At 39.8% G+C, this 13,239-nt stretch overlaps 1 protein-coding gene across 2 annotated transcripts; it reads right to left on the bottom strand.

The window, feature by feature from the left end:
* Nucleotides 1–1,152: 1,152 nt before the first annotated feature.
* On the bottom strand, nucleotides 1,153–12,679 carry LOC108424061 (caspase-8-like). Of its 2 annotated transcripts, XM_017691825.1 has the most exons (7): nucleotides 12,558–12,679; nucleotides 10,941–11,273; nucleotides 6,556–6,597; nucleotides 5,741–5,757; nucleotides 5,503–5,599; nucleotides 3,043–3,541; nucleotides 1,153–1,390 (listed from the first exon to the last, which is right to left on the bottom strand). In XM_017691825.1, the coding sequence occupies exons 1-7, from the start codon at nucleotides 12,562–12,564 to the stop codon at nucleotides 1,210–1,212; spliced, it is 1,176 nt and encodes a 391-aa protein (XP_017547314.1). In that variant the 5' UTR covers nucleotides 12,565–12,679; the 3' UTR covers nucleotides 1,153–1,209. The 2 variants fall into 2 exon arrangements, with proteins under 2 accessions (XP_017547314.1, XP_017547315.1); XM_017691826.1 differs by lacking the exon at nucleotides 6,556–6,597.
* Between the last annotated feature and the right edge of the window lie 560 nt (nucleotides 12,680–13,239).

Genomic DNA, 13,239 nt, shown 5'->3' with positions numbered 1-13,239 from the left:
GACACGGTAAAAATTGTTTTATTTTTTGGATTAGCCCAGCAAAGTTCAGGCATGCAATGTTATTATAATTATTTATACAATGATTATGACCGTTACATCAATAAAAAGAGTAAAAGATTAACATATTTGCCCATTAAATCCTGCAGGCTGAGGGTGGCAGACGCCAAAAGACTCAACAAACTGATTCGCAAGGCCGGTGATGTTGTGGGTGTGGAGCTGACGGCTCCTCCCTCGGTGTGTGATTCACAAAACTCAATACCAAACTGTTCATATGTGCAATAATAACAATTGTGTGTGCAATAACTCAGAGGGACACTAATTTAATTTAAATAATTGAAATAATTGAACTGCTTTATACTAGATGTTTCATATTTAATATCACAGTCACCGTCACTTTAGTATATTCATAAGTACTTAAATCTCGTGTACATACTGCAGATTTCTCGATGTTGTTTTAAATTATTAAAGTGTTTATTCTTTTACATAAATGGCTGCAACTGTAACAACTGCAATTTCCCCCTGGGATCAATAAAGGAATCTGAATCTGAATCTGAATTAAGTCCTGTTTTGTCTAATGGGTAATGAAAACTGACACGTCGCTGCCATCTGCAGGCCAAATACCATCTGTGCAGCAGTATTTTGAGATAGAGCAAAAAATTCAAATAACATGTCTTGATTGATTCCTCTTCCACTAAGGAGTTCCCACCACCCCACAGTCTTACTCTGTGACAGCCTTAGGTCGGTCCGGATCACACTGGTTTTCTCTAAGCCCAAATACAAAACACTACATAATCCAGACTCACTGAAATTGATATAATGACGTCATAACAAAACCTTGAATCTCTGAAATGGCAAATTCATAGCAGGGGGCAGAATGTTCTTAACTTTACGGTACGTTAATGTAATAAGGTCTTATTTAAAGCAGTTTTGAAATGTTTGTGTTGGTCCATTTATTGTACAATAATACAAACTCGAAGGTAATTCAGATTTGGAAGGTAGAACAAAAACAAACAAAAAGCAGAACAATAAGGAGATTTTGAGGTCTTGATACAAAGGTGACAATATGTATGTGAACCTTGAAAGTAAGAGATGCAAAGACATGAAATGGACATGAAATCATAATGAGAGAAACAAACAACAACACAAAAACCATTGGAATCTAACCCATTTTATTAGGGTAAATGTTTTTCATTGACAGCTGTGAAAATTTCATGCAATTCTGAAAATCAGCTTCTTTCTGAGGGTGTAACAGGGCTCCGGGGTCATCTTAGCAACATGGGTTGTCACAAATGAGAAACAACAACATCTGCTTTGTTGTACTTCCACTTCCCCCACCTTCCTGCTGACCTCATTATTCACTCTGGTGAGGATTGTAAGGATGTCGTCACCGCTGTGAATAAATGAATGACATACATAGTTTTTATCATTACTTGAAAGTGTCTTTTGTCTTTTACATTGTGTGTAAATTTCATGATGAATGGACCAAAAAAATGACCCAAAAATTCTGGTTCCATTGACTTACACTAAAAGTTACACTGTAAAGTTATCATTTTAGATCGATTTACTATACATATCAGTAAAAATGCTGCAAACACATCTGAATGTGTTGCATGCAACTGTTTTTGAACTGCTTTAGGTAAGCATGGCCTGTCCAGTTGCTTGAAAATTACATTATAGGCAATTAATGTTATTAATGCTCTATGAAAGCCAGTTTCAGCAACCGAGGATCAGAACGCCATGGGTAATGACCGAAAGAATAAGATCGCGAATACAAGCGGCCGAAATGAGTTTCCTCCGCAGGGTGTCTGGGCTCTCCCTTAGAGATAGGGTGAGAAGTTCGGTCATCCGGGAGGGACTCGGAGTAGAGCCGCTGCTTCTTCACATCGAGAGGAGTCAGCTGTGGTGGTTCGGGCATATGGTTAGGATGCCTCCTGGACTGGTCACAGGCAAGTCCACCTGGGAGGAGACCCCGGGGAAGACCCAGGACACGCTGGCGTGACTATATCGCCCAGCTGGCCTGGGAGCGCCTCGGAATCCCCCTTGGAGAGCTAGTGGAAGTGGCTGGGGAAAGGGAGGTCTGGGCCTCATTGCTTAGGATGCTGCCCCCGCGACCCGAACCCCGGAGAAGCGGAATGGATGGATGGATGGATGGATGCTCTATGAAAGTTAACAATGAATGTGTGGGCCCACAAACAGGCTTAAAGACAGACAGGTAAGCACAGCTAGATAAATAGGCCACTACGTTTACACAGCAGGTAAAAGTGGCCCAAATCATATTTTCTCACCAAATCCGAATTTTTTGTTTGCCTGTTCACACCATCTTTTTAATGTGATCTGTATGCGACATCAGTCTGAACAGGTCAGCTCCCAAACCGACCCGTATGCGCAAAAGAACTATACACTTCACGAGGCTCATCCAGAGGTAAACAATCATGACGACTAGCGAACACCAGTCGCTCCCGGTTTTGTCTTCACCAGCATTACAGGGGCGATTATGAAGTTCCAGTGGTTGACAGCTGGGCTCATCACCCAGAATGTGGTCGAGTTCGCCATAAAAAGGGCGCGGTATTCTGCCACGGCCACTTCTTTGGTTTGTGTCCTCGGGTTGTTTAAGCTGTTCTCTGACGCTGCAGCCTCGGGCTCCTTGGGCCCCTCGGGCCGCGCTTGGCCGCTTTGTTCAAACCCTGTCCAAACTCAGAGCAGCTGCGATGAGTCTCACGTTTTTTTTAAACAGAAACATCAGCCTAAATGTTTATCAGCCTCAGCAGTGCGAAATTATGACGAATGTTCAGTTTTACTGATGTAAAAGTTGCATGAATTCCGATCTGGCTGTTCAGACTGAGTCGCATTGCCGCAGATCGAATATGGATCGGATTTCAGTGCCACGTATGAAAGCGTCTCAAATCGGAATTGAAAATGTCAGATTCAATGCGTTTTTGCTGTTCACACTAACACACAAATGTGTCACGTATGTAGAAAAGATCGGATTTGGGTCACTTCTACCAGCTGTGTGAACATAGCCTAAGACAGATGAGAGCTCACCGTTGACTTCCGTCTTCTAATTGTTTGCAGAGTGCTTGAATGAACCATGAGCCACCTTCATTTCGATATGAGACATGGTCGTCTACTGTGGACATGGAGACCAGGAAATCAGAGTATTGGGAGATGCTGTAAGTGTTTTTTGGACCGCCAATTGTCAAACCCAAGCCATCCACCTCAACAACATTATCTTCAGAGACCACAACATTCGCTTCCATGTTTTCCCCTCTGCAGGCCTGGATGAAGAACACCTTGGGCTTGCCGGCCAGAGAAGAGCAGTTTATCCCATCAAATGGAGACAGGATGTCCTTCATGGGACACAGTTCCTCATCTATCCCAAGCACACCTTCCTTCTCTCCATGACTGAGCACACAGCAGACAAAGCAATCTCCATGTTCTTTCTTGCTGAAGTCTAGCAGAAGCTTCTTCATCGCCTCTGCTTCCTGATTAGTATAAATTTGAACATCAAAACCCAGAATCTTAAACACTTTCTCCAAAGCAGCTGAAACAGAGATAAGAGAGCAGATTCTGGTTTTGTATGATTATTATATCACAACATTCATAACAATGTTACATAAAATTACAGACACCATTACGTATAGTATACAGTTTATGGAGCAATGTAAAGTCCTTCCAAGGAGGGTGTGTCGTGTGCCCGTCCACCATACACAGGTTAATTACTCACCACAGAAATAACTGATCATATACAGTATGTATGATATAAATGGACCGTTCTACTGTATTATTTCAAACTGCAGTCCCACAGAAATAAAAAAAAAAAATTAAAAATCATAGTTATTTATAAGGCTTATATTATGATCTATTTTAAAGCCAGTGCATTGAGATGGTAACAAACTGAATTTATACAAACACATCATCTATAAGGTATTTTCTTTTGGCGGATGACTGTCCCAAACCTAAAAATGAACACTTGTGAAAAAAATACTTACCTTTTGTTATATTTTTTGGATCTTTTGGATTTGTTTTAAAGTGAAGTTAAAAAAAAACTTGGATTCATCATGAGTTTAGTTTTTAAATAAAAAAAAACTGTATTTAAAAATGGTGCCCCATGTTTGCATGTCACTACTGAAACACAAGAGGTTTTGGTCTCTAGGTGGAGCCTTATTTTAGCCACACCCCCGCATTTTAGAGCAGGAAATGAGGCTGCATCCGTGTCCCTCATGGCCACATGGTGAGCAGTTAGATCAGAGAACTTGTAGAGAGGAGAATTCCCACTCAAACACTAGAGGGCATTCCCGAGTGAGTCCACAGTGAATGGGTTGATATGGAGCATTTGAGCAAAATCATAGTTTTTAAATGCTTAAACATTTTTAATGTAAAAGAATGCAATAATTTCCTGAACAATGAATATCATAAAGCATTTTAACCCCGCTGTTATACTTTTAAGAGCTTTTAAACTTGAGTTATAGAAGTTTAAAACACCATCTTGTGTATGTTCATGATGTCAGTGAGTGCAAACAGCCAATGAGCTGCTCCGCTCGCCCATCAATCATCAAGCTCTAGCAGTAAAGCCCGCTTCCTGCTGCCCAAAACCGGTTTGCTGCAGAAAAAAGGAAAAATTTTTCTTTGTTTTTTTTAGTGAAATACATCCTTCTACTTTTAAAATTACAGAAATGTTCTGGGCGAGTGATCAGAAACTATTTTAACTTTTCGTTTTTAGCCGTTGAGCTCCATTTACTCCCATTCATTGAGGACTCACTCACAGGCGCCCTCTGCTGATCAGCAGTCCTGTTTTTGATATAACATGGGGAATAAGAAGTGGCCAGGCTCTGGCTAGATCACATGAAAATCAGTGTAAAACATTAAGAACTTTCAGTACCTGTTAGAAAAACTGAACTTTATACTCTATGCTGTAACAGAAGAGTATATTCTATGCTGTGACATACTCTGCAAGGTCACATTAAAAATGTGTGTAAGCATTTGTGCTCTGTGAGATCATGTAAGGATAAAAATATGTATAAGCATTAAAGTACATGTAGGGGAATGCGTGCACGAAGCTAAAAAGAGCTACACCAGTTCTAGGTAAACAGGATTCGTCGCTTCTCGAATTGGCTATTGAGAAGTGGAGTGGTCAGCTCTGAAAAAAACATGACACTGCCTGCTCAGCTGTAAGAACCTTGTTCCTATATTTATTTTTGACCAGTGATCTCAGGCTCTTTTTTAAACAGAGAATTTTTCTTACACTACCGAAACACATATTTCCTGCAATTATGTAAACTATTTTGTGATTTAATGAAAAATAAGTTTTTTCGGTGCGTACAGCTGGTCAAAGCTGTGTTTGCTAGTCATGTGCTAAAACTGTCACTACCGAAACATTTGTTAAGGTTTGGAGAGTGTTCTGATTGTTTTGGTAGTGAGAAAATATTTAGTCATTTGTTTGAATAAAACAAACATAGTTAAGTATTCAGTAGAATGATCCATAGAAAATGAACTAATTCAAACCTGCATCTTTGTCAGATCCTTTTCGCTTCTCATTTTTAAATTCCTCATTGTTGATGATTACACAGAAACCGCGGGGAATGCTGTCCATTGTGTATACCTTTCAAGAAAAAGCCATGCATTTTTTTAAATACATTAAATTGAAAGTAGCTGAAACTGTAAAGCATTGTAGCCTATACAGTTACAGTTAATGTCATTGATTGACTAAAATGTGTAAAAAGTGTATTTGGTATATCGTTACCTCATTGCTGTCATCGTCTAAGAAAATATGACCACAAAGAACAAAGCAGAGAGAAAAAGAAAAATGAAAGAAATGCATGTTTACTGTCAATATTCATAATAGCACAACTATAAAAAGTTATACTGTATAAACATCTTTTCAACAGTCATATTTATGTTGTAATATGTTATGGACACACAATCTTGGCAAATCAAAGGGAAATTCCACAGACTTTTCAAAATTGCCGCATAGTTCAATTGATCAGATATAATCAAAGTCATTCAGGGTGATTTGATGTGAAATGCCACATTCTAGATGTCTTTACAGTGGTGGTGATAGGAACCAGAGGTCTCAACATCTACAATAAAAATAATGTATAATTCATGCATTTTCTTAAATGCCTCCTGAGTCTTTATATGCAATGTTGACAATGACAAAATATGGATAATATCTAAAAAAGTAAATTTTTGAGGACTCTTTGCCTCACAGTGCCCACCATGTACCCCTCCAGCATGAACTGTCTGAATCCAAAACTTAATATCAAAACTATCGTATCATATAAAACTATGAACTACAATGTCTCAGGTGTCAGGCAGTGAATTCACAACGATTTCATGTGATAACATTCTGTCATGGACATGGTGGATAGAGGTGGACGTCTGGTTCCTATCACCACCACTGTGAACAATTCTGTTGACTTTCTCTAGAACAGAGTGTTTCATAGCAAACTACATTGAATGATTTTGTTGACATCTTAATCAATTAATTATGCAGAATTTTTGCAAAAGGTAAGTGGAGTTCCCCTTAAATGCGTCAATTCGCTACAAACATTGTACCTGTAAATGGACTGTTGCTGCCCGCATGGACCACTGAATGTACTGATAGATGAAGTGAGAAACCAGTTTTGTTAAATTGAAGGACTCATTTTTTAACAACAAGGCTAAAAGCAAGCAGGCTAAACAGGCTAAAAGAAAGGAGGCTAAATAGGCTAAAAAAAGAGGCTAAACAGGCTAAAGAAAGGGGGCTAAACAGGCTAAAGAAAGGAGGCTAAACAGGCTAAAAGAAAAGAGGCTAAATAGGCTAAAAGAAAAGAGGCTAAACAGACTAAAAGAAAAGAGGCTAAAGAAAGGAGGCTAAACAGACTAAAAGAAAAGAGGCTAAACAGACTAAAAGAAAAGAGGCTAAACAGGCTAAAAATAGGAGGCTAAACAGACTAAAAGAAAAGAGGCTAAAGAGGCTAAAGAAAACATGCTAAACAGGCTAAAAGAAAGAAGGCTAAACAGACTAAAAGAAAAGAGGCTAAACAGGCTAAAGAAAGGATGCTAAACAGACTAAAAGAAAAGAGGCTAAACAGACTAAAAGAAAAGAGGCTAAACAGACTAAAAGAAAAGAGGCTAAAGAAAGGAGGCTAAACAGACTAAAAGAAAAGAGGCTAAACAGGCTAAAAAAAGGAGGCTAAACAGACTAAAAGAAAGGAGGCTAAATAGGCTAAAAGAAAAGATGCTAAACAGGCTAAAAGAAAGAAGCCTAAACAGACTAAAAGAAAAGAGGCTAAACAGGCTAAAGAAAGGAGGCTAAACAGACTAAAAGAAAAGAGGCTAAACAGACTAAAAGAAAAGAGGCTAAAGAGACTAAAAGAAAAGAGGCTAAACAGGCTAAAGAAAGGATGCTAAACAGGCTAAAGAAAGGAGGCTAAACAGGCTAAAAGAAAGGAGGCTAAACAGGCTAAAAGAAAGGAGGCTAAACAGGCTAAAGAAAGGAGGCTAACAGGCTAAAAGAAAGGAGGCTAAATAGGCTAAAAGAAAAGAGGCTAAATAGGCTAAAGAAAGGAGGCTAAACAGACTAAAAGAAAGGAGGCTAAATATGCTAAAGAAAGGAGCCTTAACAGGCTAAAGAAAGGAGGCTAAATAGGCTAAAAGAAAAGATGCTAAACAGGCTAAAGACAGTAGGCTAAACAGGCTAAAAGAAAGGAGGCTAAACAGGCTAAATAAAGGAGGCTAAACAGGCTAAAAGAAAAGAGGCTAAACAGGCTAAAAGAAAAGAGGCTAAACAGGCTAAAAGAAAAGAGGTTAAATAGGCTAAAGAAAGGAGGCTAAACAGGCTAAAAGAAAGGAGGCTAAACAGGCTAAAGAAAGGAGGCTAAACAGGCTAAATAAAGGAGGCTAAACAGGCTAAAAGAAAGGAGGCTAAATAGGCTAAAAGAAAGGAGGCTAAATAGGCTAAAGAAAGGAGGCTAAACAGACTAAAAGAAAGGAGGCTAACAGGCTAAAAGAAAGGAGGCTAAATAGGCTAAAGAAAGGAGGCTAAACAGGCTAAAAGAAAGGAGGCTAAATAGGCTAAAAGAAAGGAGGCTAAATAGGCTAAAGAAAGGAGGCTAAACAGGCTAAAAGAAAAGAGACTAAACAGACTAAAAGAAAAGAGACTAAACAGACTAAAGGAAAAGAGGCTAAATAGGCTAAAAGAAAAGAGGCTAAACAGGCTAAAAAAAAAAAGGCTAAACAGGCTAAAAGAAAAGAGGCTAAACAGGCTAAAGAAAAGAGGCTAAACAGGCTAAAAGAAAGCATGTTCAGTGTTATTAGTTACAATCATTATTTAATAATATTAAACATTAAAATATATAAACATTTTTTAATGGTTGTTGTATTCACAAGAATATTGATTCAAGCCATTAATGTTAGTTCACTGTGAAGTCCTTTGTTGCATTAAGTCAATATTGCTTTAATCAATTATATCCAACTCTGGCCCAGCATAGTCAGAGTCCAGCATTGGTCTTGTATTGAAAGGTAAAGAAACCTTGGGCTAAAACAGAGACTTTTTAGGGTGTGAACATACTGGGTGTGATATTTCTAAACGAATCCAACATCTCATGAAGGCATAACGCATAATAGGGGGTGATGATGCGCTTATCCAACGGATAACAAGCTAGTTGTTAGTCCATGGATGTAACATAACTTAGCATGACTGAAAAGTCCCCACAAATGTCCAAATACACACACACACAGCCTCTAATCCACTTCTCCTTCTGGGTTGTGGGGGGAGCTGGAGCCTATCCCAGCTGGTGGAAGGCAAGATCACCCTGTACAGAGCAGACCGATAGACATACACATTCACTCACACGCTCACACTTAGAGGCAATTTGCCATGTCCAATTGGCCTGACTGCATGTCTTTGGGCTGTGAGAATAAACCAGAGAACCCGGAGGAAACCCACACAGACATGGGGAGAACATGCAAACTCCATACAGAAAGGACCCTGGTCACACAGCCGGGGAATCAAACCCAGTCCCTTTGTGCTGTGAGGCAACTTTTTATTATATCTTTTCATATGACAACACTATAGAAATGAAACTTAGATATAACTTAAAGCAGTCAGTGTGAGAACACCTCATAGTGGACATGTCCAAACTGTGCTCAAAGTGTCAATATTTTGTGTGACCACCATTATTATCTAGCACTGCCTTAACCCTCTTGGGCATGGAATTCTCTAGAGCTGCACAGGTTGCTACTGGAATCCTCTTCCACATCATGGAGCTGGTGGATGTTAGACACCTTGCGCTCCTCCACCTTCCACTTGAGGATGCCCCACAGGTGGGTTTAGGTCTGGAGACATACTTGGCCAGTCCATCACCTTTACCTTCAGCAAGGCAGATCTTATCTTGGAGGTGTGTTTGGGGTCGTAATCGAGTTGGAAAACTGCCATGTGGCGAAGTTTCCAAAGGGAGTGGATCGTGCTCAGCTTCAGAATGTCACAATACATGTTGGAATTCATCTTTCCCTCAATGAACCACAGCTCCCCAATGCTGGCAGCACTCATGCAGCTCCAGACTAAGATGCTACCACCACCATACTTGACCGTAGGCAAGAGACAGTTGTCTTGGTACTTTTCACCAGGGTGCCACCACACATGCTGGACATCATCTGAGCCAAACAAGTTTATCTTGGTCTCGTCAGACCACAGGACATAGTTCCAGTAATCCATGTTCTTGGACTTTCTTGTGCGTCAGCCTCAGACGAGGCTTCCTTCTGGGACGACGGCCATGCAGACTGAGTTGATGCATTGTGTGGCGTATGGTCTGAGCACTGACAGGCTGACCTCCTACTTCTTCAACCTCTGCAGCAATGCTGGCAGCCCTCATATTTTTTGAAGCCAACCTCTGGATGTGATGCTGAACACGTGGAGTCAACTTCTTTGGTCGACCCTGGTGAGGCCTGTTCCGAGTGGAGCCTGTCTTGGAAAACCGCTGTATGTCTTTGGCCAACGTGCTATAGCTCAGTTTCAGGGTGTTAGCAATCTTTGTATAGCCTAGACCATCTTTGTGGAGAGCAACAATTTTATTTCTCACATCCTCAGAGAGTTCTTTACCATGAGGTGCCATGTTGAATATGTAGTGGCTGGTACGAGAGAATTGTACCCAAAACACCAAATTTAACAGCCCTGCTCCCCATTCACACCTGGAACCTTGTAATTCTAATGAGTCACATGACACCAGGGAGAGACAACAACCCAATTGGGCACAATTTGTACATGTTCACTATGAGGTGTTCTCACTAGTGTTGCCAGCTATTTAAACATTAATGGCTGTGTGTTGAGTTTTTTCAGTGGACAGTAAATCTGTACTGTTATGCAAAATGAACACTGACTTCTTTAAGTTATATCCGAGTTTCATCTTTATAGTGCTGTCCCATGAAAAGATATAATAAAATATCTGCAGAAGTATGAGGGGTGTTCTCACTTTTGTGAGATACTGTATATCCTTAAGGCATATGTTCCAAAATATAAGTACATATACATAAATTAAGTATCAAATATTGGACATATGCATAATATATGGACCATACAAATGTCTTCTAGGTGGGTAAGATGGATTACATATATACCATATGTCTGATATGTGTCTGATACATGGAACATACAATTACACTGTAATGTGTAATTACACATTAGTGAATGTGGTAGTGAAAATAGTGGTAGTGAAAATGTGCTAGTCTGCTAACTCTGCCTGAGGCTCTTTGGGAAGTGAAATCAGGACGGGAAGAGAAACCTGGGGGTAGAGTGTCAGAGGGCATACCCTTGTTTACATTGGATTTCGCCACAGTCCAGCACTCCAGAGTTGACCAGTGGACCAGAGTTGGGCATCCCTGATTTAAGCAGTATTAACTGAAAATATAAAGAGATTTTACCCACAAAAATCCATTTAAGTTAAACATACAGAGTAACTTACCTGAGACAGTAATTGGCTGATGAGCAAGAGCTTCAGGTGCAGGTTCCTCACAAGCTGGCAGCAGAGGCCTACCCAGTTTCAGCTCATTGTAAAGATGTTGATCACGGACTTTTAGTTTTGCTATCATGATTTCACTGGCCACACACCCTTTCTTCTCAACACTGTGGATTAGATCACGAGCTTTATCAGCTCGCGCTGCATTCGACTCCAGGATGGTTTCAGCTTCTTCTTCGTTTAATACTTTGTCCATTTTCAGATCGTCCAGGAGCTGCTTGATCACAGTCAGCGTCAAACCTTTCGTTAGCTGAATTTGGACATCTGCGAGCACCTTGTCTGAGGAAAATAATTACATGAGCCAGAGAACATTAACTAAAGTTAACTATAGTTATTTTAGAGTGACCTGAGTGACCTGCATTGTATTTGATGGTATATTCTATGTATAAGCTATTTACTGCTTTTCAAATGCTAGGATGCAGCCTAGAAAGGCAACTTGTTTGTACTACATTATACAAAATGTAACAGTCTAACAAGGCCACTTTGCCAAGTCATCAGAAAAGAGTAGAAAATATGATGGAGAACGTGCTGCTGATATAAATCAGAGGGCCACTTCAGAGCCTTCTAGGTTTATTTTTATTTAACAGAATCATTGTGCTTGTCGTATTTAAACTAGTTTTAAATAAAGTTTTTGTAGTATTAATAGTAGTAAGTTTTTTGGTAACAAAAGGGTTAAACTCTTGAAACAGCCAATAGAAAATTGTCCAATCAGGATCAATAGCCTAGGAGCTCTGCCATTGGTGAAGACTTCAGGAGCTGAAGACCTTACACATGAGATTAACTACCAACATAATTAGGAAGTAACAGAGGAACTACGTTTTGACAACGGTACATGGCACTGAATCATAATGCAAGTTAGACATTGTGATGTTTGGGACCTTTGCTTGAGGAGATTTTCTCTAACTGGACCTCACTGATCTAGAAAATGAAGAATATTTAGATCCTTCATTTCTCCAAGCATGTAGTCTTTCCAGTAACGCAATGTTTCCACACATGCGCTGACTGAGACAGACGAAAGAAATGAAGCACTGAAATCTGATTTCTGAGGTAAAATCCAGCTGTTTTATCAGATTTTTACATCAGATTTCCAGACCCTTTTCTGATCTAAGAAATCAGTTTGCTGTTTACATGACCATTTGATTGATAATAACTATTTGAATAATCAGATAACTGCAGAAACCCAATTATGAACAGATTACTGAGTGCATGTAAACGCACTCACTGGATTTACCTGAAGAAAGTCAGTGAAATCACCTCTAAACGACATGATCCCCACATACCGCCCAACAGAAGAGGTCTAGGCTAAACCCCCAATGCCTTTAGATCCTAGCAACGCCCCTGTTGTATCCCTAGAGGCCAACAAGCCTCCAAAGACTCAATTAAACAGAAGCTGGGCTTAAAGAAGAGCATGCATGCTGTCTCTTCTGTTTCTCTGTTCATGTTAGTAGCTAGAAGCTACTTTGCTTTCCACTATCTAGCCTTCATATGTCTGAGTGTAGTTGGTCTCTTGTTTTTTCTCTTTATTCAAACAAAAGCCTGGTAGAGCTCAGGAATCTGTCTTACCAGCCATCTCTGTGAGGAGATCCTCTGTGGTGAGAAGCTGTTACTTCAGTTCGAGAATAACTTGTTTTGAAGGCAGTGAACAAGAAAGCGCTGTAGATGGAAGGGAGCTTGAGTGCCAAGATCCTCCACCCACATACACACTTCCTTGCCCCCCCTCAAGAATTCTGTTTCTCTTATTCACAAATAAAACTTAGTACTAAACCCCTCCCTCTATCTGCATACATGGTCCCTGCCCACAAATCAAAGTCACTAAGGAAACTGGGTTCACTCTCACACTCATAAACAACAGAACATGGCCGGTAAGTCTCAAACCTAAACCAGATATCTTAAGAAATGTGTGAAATATACACCCTGAATAGTGATTATCATTGCATGAAAGCGTCTGAGTTACTTTGTTCACCGATAACAAGGAAAGATCTGATTGTGTTGTCATCTGTATCTTAGTAGTATCTGAGCTCAGGACTGGCTTTCTCTCTAACCTATTGTTAACTAACAAAGATACTTTCTCTAGATAGACAAAGCACTTCTTGTAAGTCGCTCTGAATAAAAGCGTCTGGTAAATGCTGGAAATGTAAATGTAAACATCTAAATGTAAACCCTTATGGGGAGGAATTCATACCAAATTCAAGTCACTACACTTAAAAAATATGAAATGCAATGCAGACCTAATATTTACTCTTAC

The sequence above is a fragment of the Pygocentrus nattereri genome, chromosome 19, assembly GCF_015220715.1.
Source record: "Pygocentrus nattereri isolate fPygNat1 chromosome 19, fPygNat1.pri, whole genome shotgun sequence".
Lineage (NCBI taxonomy): Eukaryota > Metazoa > Chordata > Actinopteri > Characiformes > Serrasalmidae > Pygocentrus > Pygocentrus nattereri.
Note: the sequence above shows the minus strand (reverse complement) of the source record. Positions and strands in the feature narration are given on the sequence as shown.

What these genes read in the sequence shown, in the direction of transcription:
- LOC108424061 (XM_017691825.1), bottom strand. An exon ending in AGGATCTGACAAAGATGCAG is followed by an intron (nt 3,542 to 5,502) that starts GTTTGAATTAGT and finishes TCTCTGTTTCAG; the next exon opens with CTGCTTTGGAGAAAGTGTTT. An exon ending in TTAGAAGACGGAAGTCAACG is followed by an intron (nt 1,391 to 3,042) that starts GTGAGCTCTCAT and finishes ATTTATTCACAG; the next exon opens with CGGTGACGACATCCTTACAA.